We start from the raw sequence: 20,721 nt of genomic DNA, 5'->3' as shown, positions 1-20,721 counted from the left end.
TTTTGTGATCTGCGGTCATCAAAAAGGTGAGAAACAATAGCCGAGGGCGACTTTGCGCGTCGGAAACATTTCTAGAACTCTATAGAGATCGGATTAGAAGCACTGTGGTGTATTTTTCCCAGAACAAAGGCACTCCGGTGCGCCAATTTCTTCGAAATTCGATAATAACGTCATTGGTGTCTAGACATTTTCGTGAAAAAAAAGATGGACTTCATTATCAAAAAACTATAAAATAATGAAAAAACTGCAAAAAAATAGCACAGAAGAATGCATTAAAGTATAACAATGTCTATTAACGTTGGAAAATACAAAAATCGAAGTGGATCGCATTTTACATTTCGGGGACACTTTTCCTGAAAGCTCTCATCATTGTCGGCATTGTGCAGCACGCTTAAGGCACGATTGGCGGATCGATGTGTACCTGCCTGCCTGCTTGCCTCCTGGTAGGCACGTCGACCGGTTCCTGGACAAAGCGAGAGTTGCCCCTAGCATCATCTCTCTCCCTGCTCCCAGCTCTCTGCTCCGCGCCGCGTTGAGCGAGCGAGCGCGAAGGGAATTGAGTATCCTGCCGTTTTCTACCGTCTTCCCTTTCGTACCTTTCCTATCTCTCTGCCCTCCCCCTTTGTTCCCCCTCGTCGGGTTCTCTCTCATCCGGTACCGGTCCAAGAGAGAAGAATCTGGAGGACTCCGGATATGCGGATTCGCTAGGAATCCCATATCTCGCGAATAAGCCGCGATATGTTAGGAGATCATGAAGACCGAAAAGATATGCGTATCTTATCTCTACTGTAATTTTTTTAACGACAGATCGGTCTGAATCCAGGATCAAAATAGAATCAGAATTTTGGAGTTAATTTCTTTCTTGGCGCAAACCTCGGCGGAAGTTGCATCATTGATTGAAACCTTACATGTTTTCAACACATCTCTGTGTCTAGACCGCAAATTAAAATTCGGTATCAGAGACGAGGACGGAAGTCGAACGGAAGTATCGGGTTATTCGCACATCTCTAGAGCTTCTGCATCTCTCTCGGGGATGAGTATTGCCGAACACCCCTTTAGATTCTTTGTTGGCCGGACTGGATGACAAAGAAGTGGCCATCGATGACAACGACGAAGACGAGGATGATGATGATGATGATGATGAAGACTTATAGCCGTATTCATAGTCCTTTCTTAAGGATAAGGATTCCTTGTTTCTCATTCTATGTTTCATAAATCTTAAGGTTCCTTGATCGGTCAAGGAAGGTTTATGAAATGTAGAATAAGGAACAAGGAATCCTTATCCTCAAGGAAGGACTATGAATACGGCTATTTGACTCCGAGGTGCTCGAGCAAGGCCGATCCGGCTCGTCCGACCGGTCAACCAAGTTCGAACCCGACTCGCGCGAGCGACTTCGGAACACCTATAGAGAGAAAGAGAAAGAACTCTGGGCGATACTGTTTTCTCGCGCTGCTTAAAAAAGGCGCGAATTTCTGTTGCACCGATTTGAAGAAGAGGTTGTGGCATTGTGAAGAGTTCGGGTTCGGTTTTGCTCTCAAACGATTTTGTAGAAAATGATAGAAAAGATATTTTCCTGATGTATTAGTTTAAAAAATATATGTAGCCCCTAAATAATTATCATTTAATTTGGAGCTAATTATTTAAAATAAAACTAATAACAAACAAAAATCCGGGTCACTATCTATTCATATTAACGCATATTATTATAATTAAAATTTAAGTACTCATCTGTATTAACTTAATGTTAACTTAACGTATTCATTAGATAATAAATATCTCAAATTATTTTGAAAGCAAATTTTGCTGTACGATGATTAATAATCTGGATGATCATCTACTCACACAAATATGTATTATCTACATTCCACGGATAATAATAATTTCTGAGATAATATATTTCAAATTATTTTAAAAGAATGATTGTTCTGCGTAAACGTAACGAGCTGCAGTGAGCGATTAATTACACCTGCAACGTAACATGCGATCCGTTTAAAAATTGGGAGAAGTGCATACAGAATAAGTTTCCATGACTTTTCTTTCCTAGCTCTCTCTCCCCCGGGAGTCAGTGCTCACTCCCGACTTTGCATACATTTAAATACTTTCGCGATGAATCTCGTCGAGGATCCACGACGCGGACACTCGGTATAAATTTCGAGTCGCGGTGTATATTTAACATGAGCAAAACGCGACGAGATAAACTGTTTCGCGTGTCCCATTCAATCGCCATTCCGTGTCTCAGAATTCGGAACTCGCGTCGATTTCCGCGCTAGAATATCTGCATTCGAGAGAAAAGGACACCGGCGATAAATCCTTCGTAACCGTTCAAATCCGAGGCCTCTAAATTAAAAGTGTGTCCTAGTCTAAACCGCGGGACTTCGTCACCACCCTCGTTTCTTCGGGATACGTCGATACGCACGCCGGGAATCGAATCGGGACATTTTCTCGCAATGTCGTAAAAACGTGAACGATCCTGAACTAACGGTCCCCTATATAAGTATTTCTTTCTATTTTTGATCAAGTAAAACTAGTTCAGGAAATGCGATCAACTTCGTTTTCTTCGTAAGGGTACGCGGTACTATACACTGCAAAATTTGTGTCCTTTTTTCTAAAAGTACCTACCAGAAATCAAAATAAAAAAGTGCAAAATTTAGATTAAAAGATGATCAGAGAAAAATTATATCAGTTTAGTCGTGTCCAGAAGTCTTCTCAAAAATCGAAATTTTTATATAGAAAAATAACAAGTTCGTTATTCGATAAGACTCGCTTCTTTTGTAAAGTCTCTAAATGTGTAAAATCAGTTATTGGGAATTTCTGGTTCAACGTTAGATTATATAATTTCAGCATCACGCTTGTAAAGTTTTCAATTCGTTATGTAAAAGAAATTTATTTTTGAAGCATTAAAGTAAAAAAAAACGAAAGCTTAGACAATATTGTCTACATTTTCTCAGGAACATTGAACTATTCATTTAATTAGAAGATAACGCAGCTTTTAATTAGCTGATTATTCAGAGTTAATTATCTCTGTCTGCCAATCCCTCATTCGTATGTAACCGGGTTCTAATGATTACTCAGACTGACAGCTATTCGATAAAATTTTACGTACGCGCGCCAAGTAGAGAAAAGAAAAAAAGAAAATGGAAGGAAACGAGTGATGAATGGCGAACAAAGGATCCTCTGAGGGCCGACCGAAAACTGCGCGTGCGATCGATATCCACGGAGAGCGCGATATTCAATATGTCTCGAAGAAGCTGAACGCGAGGAGGAAGCTGCCATCAATGTCGGAAATACGAAACCAGGAATTTTAAGGGAAATTCCAGGAATTAATTTAAACACTTCAGATTCGGTTAAATTATCGTGAACTCACAGGGCATTGCCCATCTTTGTCATTTTCGACAAGTTCCGACATATCTTGCAATTAATGCATAAAATTGACGCACTTATGTGCAACGTGATAAAATGTCAGATCAATCGGGAAGTTTCTCTTTACATCGGTGTAAAAGCCGTATATAAGGAAAAAAATAGACGAAGTTTTGGATCGATACACGATACACTTCTGTTCTGCCAGATAGGATAAATTTATTTCGTGTTCGTTTAGGGATCCTTAGGACACGGTATCGTCCTCCCGACGACGCCTTAAGCGTCGTTCACAACGTCTGACCGCGAATAATCAATAAAGTCCTGCTTCTCTCTTTCTCTTGCTTTCAGCGTCGCGACGGCCTCTTATACAGCGCTCGTCGATCGTCAAGATATTCCAGACGACGAAAAAAGAAACGTCCGCGCCAGCAGCCGAGCCGTTTATAAAAAAAATAAATAAATAAATCGTTTAAATCGAGTCCGGAAAAATCTCCTTCAAACTTTTTACCACCGAGAAAGCCGGACTTCCCAAATTATACGTTCATTAATTTCAAACTTTTCTCCTGTGTCTCCTTTCTTTCTACGGAAATTAATTCAATCAATAAAATTTGAATCGTATTATTATTGGAATCATTGATAAATACGATTATATGGAATTAATGGGAGAAGCTGACGGTTTTTGTACAGTTTTTATTTGTTCGCAATATTTGCATGCGTGGTTTTATCATTTAACATCGTGTCGTGCACGTTACAAAGTGCCCTCATTAATAGCGCGCGTTCTAAATACCGCGCATCGATACTCAAAGGGAATACTCGCGTAAAAAGAGACCCCGTCAAAGGAGAGATAGAAAATTATTCACGTCCCATGCTAGGTGGAAAAGCGTAAAAAAGAATGGTGAATCATATCGCGCACACTTTTGACGTTTCGCTTAAATTCGTGAGCTTTTTTAAAAGAGCTCTTGGACTTTTCGACGCATCTTTCCGTAATATTACGGTCGACTTACGCGCACGGAATATGATTTATTAAATAAAATATTGTCTCACAAAAGCCGAGCTTATCAAAAAATTAAATTTTCTTTTCTGAATATAAGTTCTAAATATAAGTTAGAAATAAAAATTATGTAAATAAAAATTTTGAAAAGCAGGAGAACGAATTCTGTCTTTCTTCCCCACTTTCCAATGCAATTTCCAACACGTCGGAGTAGTCCTCTTTCGCAAGTGGATATAACGGCGTGGGAACCCGCGCGTGTATGCCCACGCGCGTGTCCGTGCGTGATTCGCGTTTTTCCGGCAAGTGAAAGAGATAGAGAGAGACGCCTCCGCGCGCTCCGCGCCGGATGTCCATTCGTTAATAAAACAGCGTAAACCGATTTCCCCCCTCCCCCCCCCTAGTGTCGTAAGGAACGGAAACGTCGTCACCCGTCAAAGTGTCGCCGAGTTAATTGTGTGCGAGTCGGATCTCCGAGGAAGGCGATAATCGGCGATGACAGCTGACATTCTGATCGAAAATTAAAATCGCGGGTCGATAACGTGCGAATGCGAAGACATCCGATGAGAATCAGCGCGTCTCCAGGATCTTCCTCGAAATTTTATACCATTTACTCTCTTTGAGTGATATTTCACTATTCAACTTTTAAGAGTATCATCATTAATTTATTTATGTATTTCTATTAGAAAGCAAGGAGTTCCTGTCGTCTTCAGAAAATAGGGCAAACGGTTTTTGGGAGACAAACGAGAAACAGGTGGTGAACGAGCGGCGATTATTGTGAGGACTGAGGAGATAATGCGAGATGCGAGCGGAGCGTCGTTATGAGCCTCGTTCAAACGCGCCTCGTTCCCGCCGGAAACTCTTTTTCCGCGCCGGAACCTATCCAGGTCGACGAGAAGCGTTTTTCGTTCTCACCCGTTCGCTCGCTCGCTCGCTCGCCTCCGATTTTCGTCGGCGATTTCCCGCCGCGTATTCTCCCGAGCGAAACGTGGGAGATCGTGGCGTGTGCAATGTGATGCAACCGCCGACGCGCATTGGAAACTCGAGACGTGATGGCATAAGTGCTCGAAACACCGAGCTTCTTAGAGACTTAAAAAAGATAGAAAAACATCCAAGTGCACGGACCCGTAAGATGTACTCAATAAATAGAATCTAGACCCCACGCTTAAATATATCTAAACTATTTGACATAATTAAGTGACGATAGCCAGACGCAGATACAATTGTCGAGAGCAATATTTCCCCAAAATATCTTTATAATAACTTTAAAGCATTATGCAAAGACAAGGAAAGTTACAACAGGAATAATAATAATAATTAAAAATAATTGTTCACACGAAGTAAAAATTTAGTGTATTCACAAAATTATAATTTTTCATTATAAGTATTTACTTCTAATATGATATTTTTTATCTATTTTTTTATATTATATTTCTGTATTATATTTTTATTAATATTTTATATAATTTAGTGTTAATTTCTACTTTTATTCTTATAATTTACTTCTAATTTTACAATCTAAAATAATTATATTATATACATTGATATTTTTCTTTCTCTCACTCTCACTCTCAAATATATAAATATTTTTAATTAAACAAGAGATTTGAATCTATTAAAGGGATAATATACTTTTCGACGCGCTGACAAAAAACTACGTAAAGAGATTCATTTCCGGTTAAAATCAGGTAATCGCGCAATCGTTTCCCGTGAACGTTATACATTGATCAAACACATTAGATATACCGTGAAAAAATATCGGGACATTAACATAACAACGGCCACGCGCGAGTGGCGTGTCGTTAATGGATTAAAGCAAGTAGGCGGCCGTACGTAATGGTGTAGCTAATATTAATAGCTGAAAAAACGCTTAGAGTTGATATATTTTCATCTTGCAAAATCGCGAAAGAAACAAAGAGAATTTATCGATCGATTGTATTTAAATCGTGGCGCGCAAGAATAATTAATATTTGCACAAGTTTGTGGAGATGCTCAATCTTTTCAATATGAAAAATCCATTATTAAAAGGAGGATTCAATGTAATATTCTTAAATATTGCAGAAATTATTAAATACAATGATTTAATATTATAAAAGATAAAAACCATTAGTCTACGACATATAAAACGACGTGTAAAAAAATATGTTAGTTAAATGCATTTGAACATTTACGATGCTGGTTGAACATGGAATAAATAATAAATTTATTATATTCCGAAAGATAAACGTAGAAATAAAACTAAACTAGATAATAAAGATAGTTAACGGTACAACAGACTGAAAATTTATTTTATGCGAGGGATGCTGTAATTTGAAAAAATAAAAGGTCCCCTAGATTAATGCGAAAGCGAGAAATTGCGGTATCGAAAACGCGCATCGATTAATTATTAAGGGCGGCTTTAATAATCGCACGATACAAACCTGGGCGATATATGAGGGTGAGTTTCCTCGCGTATTTCAGGAAGAGCGGGTAAACCTCTGCGCAAGGACTTGTTGACTCGGAAGACAAAGAACCCCCGCAAGAGGAGAGAGAAGCGAAATTAGTTTGCGGCCACCGAGAACTTAGATCAAACCGTCAAACTCGAGCTCGACGTAACCGGTCTCGCGTGCAATTAAAGCCCCCGACAGAGTTCGAGCCCGAGGAAAAGCTCAGCTTTTCCCGCGAGCCGAAAGAGCGATGGTGATCGTGAGGAAAAGTCGCGCTACTATCAACTCGTGATTCTCTAATTATATACAGAGAGATTCGATCCTCTTTTTTTCCTTTCTAACAACAACGGGGATATTTTACGACGATCGAAATTGAAGCACTCCATCAGTACGTTCCAGAGCGAAACAAAATCGTTCGCCGTTCCTTCTTAAAAACTAAAGTACCGGTGGAAATTGCGTGAAATTCAAGAGGCTTCGGTGCCGCTTGACATATCGTTGTAACGATAACCCGCACGCTCGTTAGCACGCATGTGCGACAATGAGTCCGGCGGGGACTGAAATTTTCGCCCGCGTCGTATCGTTTTTCTCGATACGGGCGGATGCCGGCGATCGAGAACGCCGGCCGCGTGCGGGCCTCTTTCTCTTTCGTTCGTATCGCGTGGCGTATCTCCTCTTACGCACGTGACGAAAAATATTACGCGTTATTAACGTGTAATTGAACCCACGTCGTTCCCCAGTTGCACCGACGCGACGCAACAGATGCAACTGCCTATGCGCGTCTCGCGAATCAAATCGATTGCGATCGCCTCAGGTGATTTTATTATTCCGCGCGGGCTTACGGAGTGTGGAAAATATGCCGAACTTATGCTTTTTCTCGCGTGCGTCCAAACAATGAAAACTTACGGTGTCGTTCTCACGACTGCATAAGAAAAGACCTCCACTGTCATAAGAAGATTATTAATTTCATTAATAATAATGTGTGACGCCTATCCCCAGTAAAACAGTACGTGGATCCACGTTATTGCTACGTGGATTCGACGTGAATTCGACGAAATTACGTGATTCGACGTGGATGTGACGTTCCTGTTTTACTGGGGATATTGACAATAATACATCGGTTGATACACTTTAAACACTATAATTTGATGTGTATTATGAATTAATTGCTACAATACGAATTATTGATGTCAATTAATTTAATGCATCACGTTATCGTAATGTATTAAACGCATATAATTATACATAATCGCTTTATTTAGTTATATCGCATCGAGTGATTGGCGACGTCGCGGGGCACGGAGAGGCGGGCGGACGTTGACGTCGATCATCGCGCAAAATTAAGAACGAGCGAATCGGGAGTGATTGTCGCGGGCGGGGCAGGGGATGGTATCCGCGAAGTTACGGGGAGGTTACGGCTATCAGTTACACGCGACATTGTAAATGACGATGATGCGAAGCGGAGGATGCATAGGCGGGCAGCGTGCAGCCGGCGACCGCAGCCGCTGCTAATGGCGCACTATCGACGTATCAATGGCGCGCTGCGGCTTGCGCATTAATAATACACGTGATTACCATCGAGCGAACTCATCCCGGGGCCGCGCGGCCCGCGCGCCATGGCGTATTCATGGCGTTCGCCGTCCGTGCCCGGATGGAAACCTCCTCCGCCCGCCCGATCAGAGAGAACCGGAACTGTCGCCTCTCGATAAACAATTAAAGCCATATCCCTGGAATTCCTGTGCGCTAACCCCGAGTGAATTAACTGGAAACCTGGCGGAGAATGCCCCGCGGTCAACTGTTAAGAAAACGCGTCGCGTACGTGCTCGTTATCGATTTTCGCCCGTAATTTCGAATAGCTTCGTCTTCTCTTTTTTTCATACAATACTGTCTAAAGTCGAAATCTATTAGAATGGTTTCGCCATTAATACATTAGGTGATTACGATAGTCATTCCAAAAGAGAGGATTGCCAATTTGACTAAGGGCCGGTTGTTCCAAACCTGTTGGTAAACTAATAGTTAAATCTTGTTTTTCTTTTAAATTAGACAAAGATAGACACATGAATTAATTACACTAGTTAGTTTACCAACAGGTTGGAGCAACTGGTCCTAAATGCGGGCACTCTTAAAATAGGAGCAAATTTTACTCTTTCTTAGAGTGACGAATCACTCGAAGTGCACAGGCTCAATTTTCACTTTTCGTTACACTTGCATTTCACTCGTTTTGAGAGTGATATTTCACTCTTCGACTTTTAGAGAGTATTAATGCGAGGATATTGCGTATCAAAAAGTTTTCACCTCTCGGAGATTTAAAACGTAGGATGACGTAATTAAAATTAAGATTAAGATGTAAGGCTATAGGAATCGCGTGAAAAAACGAAGAAATGTCGAGCAATATGAGATGTGAAGAGAGACACATATAGAAGATTGATGACAGGGCAATGATGTAATTGCGATGCAAATGCAATATTAATTAGACGAGGGTCAGGCAACATTACTGGTAATCTCTTTCGCATCCCTCCAACCCCTTTCCCGCGGTTCCATCGGCACTGTGGTCGCCGGCGATTTCTGTGTTCGTGGCTGCGCAAGCTAATCGGGAGTCGCTCCTTAATTAGAAATTAGGCAATCTCATTTGATGCCTCTCCCGCACTCTCCCCTCTCAAACTCTGGCACCGGAGAGCCGCGCTGAATTTTTCATGCGGACGAAATTAGAATCGATCGCCGGCGGCGCGGGGGCCGCGAAATTAAATCGCGGGAATAGCGCGGCGGGGAATGGACAGCGAGGGGTAGGGGAGGGGTAAAAAGTCAGCGCGGTGGTCCATCGATGGGATTTCTACGACCGCGCAATTTGCGCTCCGATTATTTATTTGTCGGCGCAATTAATGCACGTACCCGCTGCGAAAAATTTATCGATCCGCGTGTCCGTCGTAGTTTGTTTATTAACAAAACATTCATTCGTTTGCCTGTTTACTGATGGATTTATGGTATTATTTATTATCTTGGTTATCCAATTATTTATTTATAGATTTATCTATTTATTTAATTACGTGTGCGCACGCCTCTGCAGCGGCTAGCCAACTGGCCGAATTATTTTCATTTACATTTTATTCACTCAGAGAAAAAATCATAGTGATGGCAACTTTATAGGTGACAACTATACACAAGTTGTATACATAGAATTATTGTAAATAGTTGATGAACTATTTTGTAGTTATTGCAACTAAATTTATGGTTAAGAGACATAATAAATAATTATTTATTAGTTACTTTTAACCATCAATTTAGTTGCAATAACTACAAAATAGTTAATTTAACTATGTATAATAATTCTATGAATACAACTTGTATAGTTGTATTCACCTATATAGTTGCCATCACTATGATTTTTTCTCTGAGTGTTCCATTTATATTCATTCTTAGATTCTCTTTCTCTCGCTAAGATAATTTCGAGTCTCTATAAAAAGTGCACGTGTACATTTATCGCGAAATATCTTGTAGATCTTACAGTAATCAAATCATGAAAAGCCAGGATGAACTTAAAAGGAAAAAAAAGGAAAAAAGAAAGAAAAAAGAAGGAATAAGTATACAAATATAGAGGAAAGTCGATCGTGAAGCACAATAGCTGTGCCATCCAGAACAATGATTTACACAGGTAAAGAGTAAAGGGGCCTGACGGGCCCCGAAATACGCGACAGCTCGCGAACAGGAACTTTCCGGAAAAGAGAGAGAAAGAAAAGAAAGGAAGGAAGACGGAGAACACGTGCGCGAGAGAAATGATTTATCGCTCTCGCTGCCTCGATCAAAATTAACTGCAATGATCCAGTTCGCTTTAAAGACTCGTCGATCGATCGACCACGCGACCGTGTTGAATGGCATTCGCAGAGAGACGGGTAATCCCATAGGAGCTTTGTTCTGCAGGTTACTGAAATAACTTCCTGCTTTGCCGTCGACCGGAAAATTATCTCGTAATGTCTCCTGGTTTTACGAGAAGTAAATTTTCACGAGTTATATTCACGTAGAATAATTTTTGAAGTGAAACTTCTTTATGCACGGTAGTGAGTTCGATTCGCGACACGAAAAAGTGTAACGGAAGTGAAACTTCTTTGGTACGGTAGTAAGTTCGATTGTGCGACACAAAAAGTGTAACGAAAATTTGACCAATAGGCGTACGAAATGAAACTTCTTTGGTACGGTAGTAAGTTGGATTGTGCGACACGAAAAGTGTAACGAAAATTTGACCAATAGGCGTACGGCGTTGGCGAGACGGTTCTTCTTCTGGCACGGTAGTAAGTTCGATTATGCGACACGAAAAGTGTAACGAAAATTCGACCAATAGGCGTACGAAATTAAACTTCTTTGGTACAGTAGTAAGTTCGATTGTGCGACACGGAAAGTGTAACAAAAAATCGACCAATAGGCGTACGAAATGAAACTTCTTTGGTACTGTAGTAAGTTCGATTGTGCGACACGAAAAGTGTAACGAAAATTTGACCAATAGGCGTACGGCGTTGGCGAGACGGTTCTTCTTCTGGCACGGTAGTAAGTTCGAGTATGCGACACGAAAAGTGTAACGAAAATTCGACCAATAGACGTACGAAATGAAACTTCTTTGGTACGGTAGTAAGTTCGATTGTGCGACACGAAAAAACGTCACGAAATAGTGTCACGAAAATTCGACCAACAGGCGTACAAAGTGAAACTCCTTTTGGATCGGTAAGTAAATTCGATTTTGCGACTCGAAAACGCGTCATGAAAATTCGATCAGGCGTACGGCACTGGCGAGACGGATATATTGAGAACTGCGTGTAACACTATATTTTCGAGTTGCGGGCGGCTTGGAGTGACTAATTCCGTTGCATTGTTTTTGTATTAATTTCAGAAAAGTTATGGCAAAGCCTTGCCTTCAGAAGTTTCACTTCTATCGCGCGTGGCGACCACGCGTTCATTTTTTTTTGTGAAATAAAATTTCCTAGTATTATAATGATGTATTTTCGGAAGCGTAATTCTGCAGAGAATTTTTCGTTCTTAATTCTTCATTAATTTTTCCGAAACTTCGTTGAGAATATAGAATAAAATAGAGATATATAGAGAAGAATAAAGGGGGAGGGGAGGCTTTTTTAGACACGGATTGGAAAATAGGATTTTTCGGACGGCAACAATTCGAGATGCTCCTAAGAATCTTTCTGAAAAGCGGACTCGGGGAAGAATCTCGCGTTCGTGATCTACGTGAGTTTTGATTGCCCGGCGATTAAAAGTTTCCGTGTCGTTCGAGACGCTCGTATACCGAGAGATCGAGCGTTGCGTGAGAGAGCGATACTCTTCCGCGAGAATCCAGGAAAATCCGCGAAGAGTGGAAATACCTCTGAGACGCCCGCCCTATCGAAACATCGCAAACACACATCGGAGACTTAAAGACAACCCGAAAACTTTAGATTAAAATCGAGCGAATTAATTAAATTCAAATTAATTCGATTCGTTTTACTTCGAGAAATTATCGCACCCGTCTCGATCATGATTTGGGGGGACTCGAGAGAACTTCCGCGGGAGGAATGGAAAAAAAAAATACCTCGACCTCGATAGGAGAATTCACCTGTCCGAAAATCTCTATGCTGAGATTTATCTTCCGCGTGTCCTCGAGTACGAGCGTTTAGAAAAGGATACATCTCTTGGAAGAAGTCCAGATGCGGCGGCTGAAGGATATCCAGCGCGGAAAGGACCTGCAAAAGAGACAAGAAGAGATTGAGTGTCCTGTCCTTTGACTGGACGAAAGAGAGAAAGAGAGAGATAGAGAGAAAGAGAGCGCGCGATTGATCCCGCTTTTTTTTCATGCAAAAAGTGGGATCCAGCAGAAGACTGCGAGGGGGAGGACAACGCAGCCTCGTCCTCGGGGAAATAAAACGCGGAGATTTCCGAGACACCCATCGTGCAATTTATATATGATCCATCTCGTGTATTCGTCCAGATATTCAATGCCAAACAGTATATTTGTTTACAACAAAGCGTATGAAACAAAAAATCTCTATCCCTATATATATTTTATCATTATATATACAGCAATAATTTATTAAATAATTCTTCATAAAATATTATAAAATAGTAATATACATTAAGCTTAAATGTGCTAAAAAATCTGCTAATGTCTAAAAAAATCAATTTTAAATTTATTGTAAAAGAAAGATAAGTATACAAGATTCACGATTTTATTTTTCAATGAAATTATATACAATTATTATATGCAATGGCATAATATTTATTATAGTCGTAATGTGCAATAAATAATCGTATAAAATATTCGACAAATGTAGAAACTCGATATCGGCTTCATTTATTATTGGCAGAATTACAGCTTTTTTACTTTCACGCTTGTCTCTATTGACATTTTTCTGTCTTTTTCTGTATTTGTTCATCGATCACGCACTTGTTCGACGCGACAAATGTAACATCACTCACGTTATCGTGTTTGAAGAAGCAAAGCATTTTCAACTCCCTGAAGACTCGCTTGCTGCTCACGAGACTTTGAAAGACGTTCGGCAGTTTTTTTAAGGCTACTCTCCTACCATCCCTCGGATCCGTGACAGCCCTGGAAATCACAGAAATAACAAAATTTACAATTATATGTTCTTCCATCTTGTTGACGATCGATGTAACTACTAAAGATATATTTTGATAGCAAAGAAATACACCCAGTGAACAAGACGTCCTAAAGATGTCTGAAAGACATTGTCGTATAGACGTCTATAAGACATTATTTTAAAACGTTTTTAAGACCTCTTTTAAACATACATGTTGTCTGGGTATAATTAAAAAAAAATACTAAAGAGAGAAGAGCTAGCGTTGCTTGTAGTAATTAAATATATACTACTAGCTTGATACACCCGTGCTTCTCGTTACGGTATATGCGATTCTATAATTCACCCCCAAATTTAGATTTGCCCCTTTAGGGGTTGATTAAGGCAAAATCTTGAATGACGTTTTTAAGCACTTGTATGGGTAACCTTTGTAAGCAAAAATCAAGTCGATATCTCAACGGACCCAAGAAATATTGAGAAAGTCGTGAAAACACATTTTACTCCTTTTCACCCCCTTAGGAGTCGAATTTCTAAAAATCCCTTCTTAGTGAGTGCTTACGTCATGGAAGGAATATACTCCTCGAATTTCATGTTTCTAGGTTTAGAGGTTTGGGCTGGGCGTTGATAAGTTAGTCGGATAATAATGTATATATATATATATATATATATATATATATATATATAATATATAGATTAATCTAAAAATATGTCACTTCATTATAAGAGTGAACACCACGATATAACTAATACATATTGTGCCGTACTTTATAACCATACTTTATATACCATCGCTCATCGTATTTTACGTGAAACGGATTCCATCCGAAGTCATCTATTGGTCGCATGAGTAACATGTCTTTAAGACGTCTTAAGGCATCTTACACTAAGAAAAAAATTTTGTTAATCCCAAAAAATATTTAGTCCGATACGAGCAACTAAACATTAGTTGTTTCAACAATTATTAAGTTACACTAAAAAAGGTATAGTTCATTCATGTCAACCTTTAAAATTTTTTAATCAAGAATTAATTAATTAAAATGTTTAGTTAAACTAACTGAAATGTTTAGTTGCTCGTATCAAACTAAATATTTTTTGGGATTAATAAAATTTTTTTCTCAGTGCAAATAAAACGTCTTAAAGAGATTCGCCTATTAGTCGAAAGTCAACTTAGAGTCTTAATTTTTTTATATGATTTACATAAACACTTTACACAAATAATCCCAAAAGTTGAGCAATATTAACCGTATAGTTTTTTTGTAATATTATTCAGAAGTTAACCACTTTGACCCTTGATCACTGATTTAGTACACACTTAGCCAACTTAGAACTTTGAAAAACTAGCATTTGACAGATGAAACATCAAAGATTGCATAAAAACTTAAAAAATAGAATTTTACCGTGTGGATTTAAAGCTTTACTGTCACAAAGTTTACTTTTACCTCGTAGATCGAATTAGTAATGAGTTAATGACAGACGTTGCCATTGAGAACGCAACAGCTGATGCGAACCCAACCTCACAAACAGTGTTTAACCACTAATCATGAGTTCACGATACGCAATCATCAATGTATTAATCATTTTAAGTCTTTAGTATTCTCTGACAATTGTTCATATAGGTTTTTATAAATTATTTGTGATTTTTCTTTTACTTTATAATGTTGGATATAATAAGTATTTGACAACGAATCCCGAGTCGTTGACGCTCTCATACTTCGGCATATATTTGTTAATATTCTATACACTAATAAATTTACGAAGAATATAGCACATAACTAGCATCCACAATTCATTATACCAATATTGCATATATTTCGGGATCGCTGTAATGACATTATTATTCAATCGCATTTTTGACTTCAAAATGGTAAGTGAACCTCCTTAAAGACGTCTTAAAAAGGTCTTAAAGACGTCTTTTGGTAACGTAATTAACATAATTATATATATATCACGATCGTTATTAATAAAAATTAATATATGTTTTCATTTAAATCTAGAAATATATTTATATCTATCTGTGTTGCATATTATTTTTTATATCAATAAGCGAGTGTGATCATCGCCGATTGTGAAATCGTTTTCACTGCCCTCCTTTCTTTCGTCCCCTGCAAACGGGAATTACTTTATCTATCTGCGCAGATGATATGGCACATGACCGAAAATAGGATTTCGGCAGCATCGAGCGCTCTCCGTCTTTCTCTCTCTCTTTCTCTCTCTTTGGATCTCTCTGCTTCTCCCTTCAATTCTCGTAAATCGAAATCGTCGGTTTTGCGGTAACGACAACACTCGACAATGAAATCGAACCCGTAGCCGTAAACGGACTAATTGCTGGGATAATAATTATTCTCGGAACTGGCCTAGGGCTGGGAGAGACCGATGGAGGAGAGAGAGAAAGAGAGAGAAGAATAGATTATCGTTCGCTTGTGTTTCCGGGGTTATCAGTTCCTGGACATTATTTAGCTGATCATTTGCCAATATTCCCCGAATCCCTTCTCTTGAGTTAAATTCGCGATCAATATCGTTCATCTTTTCCTTCTTTCAGATAGTATTTATAATTGGGATAAGATGATATTTGGATGTAAGACACTTTAAACATAATTCGGTTTTCTTTTTCTTCTTGCTTTGCGCGGATAACTTGGCGTCTCTATATAAGCTTTATAAAATATTTTGTTACACACAATAGTGGATAAATGGAGTAGCCTATATACTACTATTTATAAATAAATATATAAATAAAAACAAAATAAAACAAGAAAACAAAGTAATAAGATAATGAAGCAAAAGAAGAGGAGAGTGATTTATCGTCTGGCATAATTACACTTGTTAGTTATAACGAAACTATATGTGATTGCTATCCAATCACTTTTCTCTTGTACGAGTTGTACGAGAACATGTATGATAACGTTAATGAACATAATACAGTAAATGCAGAGACATAGTTCTATCTAAGGCGAAAAATGTACATAAATTCATGCGAATATTATTGCACAGCCCGACGGCATAAGGCTTATTTCTATCTACTTGTATATTGACTTCTTTAATCAATAAAAATTAAAAGTATAGAAATTAAAACGGAGTTAGGAACATATTTCTAAATATAATTTACTATCATACAGTAGCGACTGTTAAGTTTTTATGAATAATTATCACTGTTATTATTAATTAATTCTTATACATTATTACTGCGGCTAATTCAGCAGCCGTTTGCTTCGAGCATTGATGCTTTATACCGCGGTTTTATATAAGGTTTTATGTAGGATAAACGGGAATGACAAATCTCTCGTACTAATCAGGTCGAAGTCGTTAACTTCGTTATGGCACGCTAAATCGATTCGTTCGCACGAGACGGCCGACTCTCGTGTAGATTTGCGCGACACATTTATGGACCGGGACTCGACAAAATAAACGAGACTGTCGATGAACGAGCCAAAACGGGCCCATTATCTTGAGTGTCGTCTCTTCAAGTCCCACTCATATGTATTTTCCAACCGGTCAGATCTGTTCGTTGCGTCATCCGCTATGATTTCGCGACGGTCGAATCGAAGAGGCAAAAAAATTATGGAAGTTCCTGCGTTTGTAAATTTTTGACTCGTAAGGAGGACAATGTAATGTATAGACAAATAGATATGAATTTATTTATCTTATAAAGAAAGTCTTTTACAATGGCATAAAAAAGTTGGTAGAAAGCGTACAAGAACGAAATAACTGTATCTCATTATGATGAGAATAATGAAAGGAAAACAGATAAAGAATAACCGAGATTGATTATAATTATTGTCATTGTTGTCATTAGTAATGTTAACTTGTATTTCGATTTAATTTATTTACTATAATTAATGATATTTACAAAGCGCTCAAGTCTGAAAGCTCAAATAAATAATATTTCAAAATATTGAACGTTATTGCATATGTTAAATATTATATACATAAATTAATTAATTAAATTCTAATTACCCGATGATACCCTGGCAGAATGCCAATTTTCAGCTTAACCGAGAAACTATTCCACAAATGGAGGGTTGAGCTCCACGAAAAAAAAGGTAAAAGTTCTAATTTTCAAGACACAAATAACAAGATTGAAACTTTCCTTGACAAAAGTTCCTAAATTTATCATCAATAATGCGGGTTTCCTGAAAGGTTTTTGGACGAGAGTATCTTCGATTCGATTCACCTGGCGAAAATTAGCGTACGAGAACGTTAATTACATCATCAAGCTTCTTCGAATAGCCGGATTGAAGGGGGGAAGGAGGGGAAGAGAGGGGAGGCGAGAGGGGGAGAAAAAAAGAGGTGAACGAGTCGTCGCAAACCGGCGAGAGATTAAGGTCGATCCACGAAGCCGAGCGAGTCACGAACGTAGAAAGGTACGACGACCTTCGAAAAGGGTCAACGCACCCGCCGCGCCGCGCGGTGCGTCAAGCGTAGTAGGCGGAAGTGAAGTCACGAATTTCGGACCGGAACGACCGTGAAATGATGCATGGGGATAGGCGGGAGGGGGCGGGGGGCGCGCAGCGCGCCCCCGGGGACCCCACTGTCGCGGTTTAGACAATGTTTATTCATTCGAAATCCCGACGAACCGACGACGACGAGACCGCTTCTATTACTATACGCACACGCGTACACGCACTCGCCGATGGTCTCACCACCGGAAGCTGGAAAAAGGGGGGGAAAGGTATTGCCGCGGAACGGGACATTACCATATCTATTTTAGGTAAAAAAAAAATAAGCTGCCGATAGAGACGAATTTCGTGCGGCGTGTCGCGTAGACGTCGATAGTTGCGTAAGCAGCTGCATCAAATTTTCATGAAGCTGATTTATCGGACTGTCGCAATCGGGGTTGCGAATTGTGGAACATTTTGCCTGTCGCGGGTCGTTTTGAAGAAAAAATACTTAAAAAATAAAAGAACGAACTGATACTACGTTTACGCGAGTGTTACTTCTGTAGTAACTTATGATAATTTACTCGTTTACGCGGAGTAAATTATCGTAAGTTACTATAAAATCCCGTTTACGCGAAGAAATTCTCGCGTAAACGTAGTATTAGTCCCCGGGGAACCTAAGTCCCCTTAATTGAAAATTAATCAACGTTCGGCTTAGTTTCAATTTGTTTTCTACTTACGTTGTGTCAATGTATTGTGTCCTTAAATTCTGCAATATCTTATCTATCACCCCTGTTTAACTAATGTTATGGCTGAAGAAGACTCGGTGTAGTCGAAACGTACCAATTTATTTTTAAGTTAATTATTATTTAACAACTATCGTTGCTCGTTTATTGGCCTTTTTCATATCAGTATGAAAAATAACGTTAATATTGGCGAAAAGATATTTCTTAGATTCATAGTGTGAGATTCGCTCAGGGAACAGACGGATATATCCGATTTTCCTGACTTCGCTTTCCCAGAGCTGTGGCGATTTCATAAATATGTCATGAGCTCCCTCGAGACGTACGTCGCTGATCGGTTTAGCGGCCGATAACGAAGTTAATGACCGTCGTGATCTGATTGGGGTTTTACTGGTTTTCGTTGTCTCGCCACTTCGCGTCGTCGACGAATTTCTTGGTTATTTCAGGGAGATTTTTGTGCGGCGGGGGGTCGTCGAACGAAATCTTTCGCGAGTGATTCACCTGCCGCCGCGGGGACGTTTTAAAAGTGTTATTGTTAGTTAGCGTCTTTTTGTTTCGTCAGAAATAAGTGACAAACGATCATTATGTCTGCGATCTTTCGCAAACCGCGATTGTTATCACGAGTGATAATATAGCCTTTGTCACAGTCGCACACTGATCTTCTTTATGCGCTTATTGCGTACGTGCTTGTAGTAAGAAATAACAGGAAAACTAAAAGCTTTCCCGAACTTTATGATTCCGTTTGGAGACACCAGCTTTTCCTGAGCGTTACGTTATTTCCCGTCGTCGCGCGCGATCGAATGCATTCGGAAAAGCGCATAAAGCGCATAAAACTATGGTAGTTACTCACTAGTTACTCACTCGGCTCGATATCGGGTCGAATTTATTTTATCGGTCGCGGCCCCTTCTCTCGTCGGACAAATTGAAAATAGAATCGCAGTTCGGCGAGCAATCAAATAAATTAAAATTTGTCAAAAAGAGGGGAAGAGAAAGAGGGGTGTGTGTGTGTGTGTGAGAGAGAGAGAGAGAGAGAGAGAGAGAGAGAGAGAGAGAGAGAGAGAGAGAGAGGGAGTCCTCCCAAGCCTCTGAATATTTCATTCCGCGGTGGATTTCAGCCGTCGGATGCTTTAAATGACATTATTAACGGGATTATAAATACCGCGTGTAATCATTCGATGTGTTCGCATTAGATTTCCTTTTATCTAACTTTCACATTTATATCTTTATACACAGTACTCCTTTTTCCCCTCGACATATAAGTTTTTTTTTGTTTTATTTATTGCAAATAATATCTATTCGAAAGTTGGTTCGAAACTTTTATCAATAAATAAAACTAAGTTTTTATATTAAGCAATCCGTGTGTTCGCGATTTATTGTTATAACTTCGAACTTCCGATCGAGGGATATATTTCGCATAAAATTCGACAAAGGATACGCGGCGGAGAGAAAGTGTGCGACTTCTGGCGTATTTTAAAAGACGGCAGATGTTCCGCAGGGGGGCCCTCCAAAAAACTGGGCCCCGAACGCGATCCCCGACCACGTGGCGGACGCGATACTACACCTCGAGAGGCAGACGGTGTACTTATCGCTGTTGTATGTACAGGATGTTCAGGAAAGGTAGACAAATTTCAGTACCTCGCGAACATTTTACAGATGTAATAGAATTATCCTCGTATTAGTTGTATATTTGTATATGTAATTGTTCTGCATCTCTCTCTCTCTCTCTCTCCCTCTCCATCTAACAGAAGTGAATTTTTTTTGTTTTATCTTAGTTTCCTTTTTTCACTTTTATGTTTTTTACCAACGTTTTGACTTACTTTCAATTTGGTTTTTACTTACGATATATCAATGTACTTTGTCCTTAAATTAATTATTTAACACTTGTTTAATTATTGTATGGCTGAAAAAGACTCAGTGTAGTCGAAACTTACCAATTTATATCTTTACATATTAAATTAATTATCTGACTATTGTTGCTCGCTTACTGGCCTTTATCATTTATAGAAGTAAGAAACTTCATTATCAGTAACTAAACCTCGAGTTTTAAAATTCGACGAAGCCTATCGCGACAAATGACTAGGATTTATGCTATCTATTATTCTTTCTTCGTGTCTATTCTGTCGCAAAAAAAAAACCTTTTGTATGTCTTAAAACTCTAAAGCTATCAACGTAATACTTTTGCTATGAATATTCGCCTTTGATCCGCCTAAGGAGTAATCGCTACGTATCTGCCCTTTATCGATTCTGGAACACCCTTTACAGCACGGTGAAAG

General features: G+C 39.2%; 1 protein-coding gene across 3 annotated transcripts in view; it reads right to left on the bottom strand.

Moving 5' to 3' along the window:
- Nmo (serine/threonine-protein kinase nemo) overlaps positions 1 to 20,721 on the bottom strand; it is a 121,658-nt gene that overhangs the window by 47,910 nt on the left and 53,027 nt on the right. For all 3 annotated transcript variants that reach the window (XR_011733494.1, XM_071787593.1, XM_071787592.1), the window contains exons 2-3: positions 13,214 to 13,343; positions 12,425 to 12,480 (exon numbers count right to left, since the gene is read on the bottom strand). Coding sequence is in view for 2 of the 3 variants with exons in the window: in XM_071787593.1 (XP_071643694.1) it covers positions 12,425 to 12,480; positions 13,214 to 13,343 (186 nt within the window). In the remaining variant the exon portion in view is untranslated. The remainder of the gene's footprint in view (positions 1 to 12,424; positions 12,481 to 13,213; positions 13,344 to 20,721) is intronic.

Source organism: Temnothorax longispinosus, chromosome 9, assembly GCF_030848805.1.
Source record: "Temnothorax longispinosus isolate EJ_2023e chromosome 9, Tlon_JGU_v1, whole genome shotgun sequence".
Classification (NCBI taxonomy): domain Eukaryota; kingdom Metazoa; phylum Arthropoda; class Insecta; order Hymenoptera; family Formicidae; genus Temnothorax; species Temnothorax longispinosus.
The sequence above is the reverse complement of the archived record's forward strand: the minus strand, read 5'-3'. Positions and strand labels throughout refer to the sequence as shown.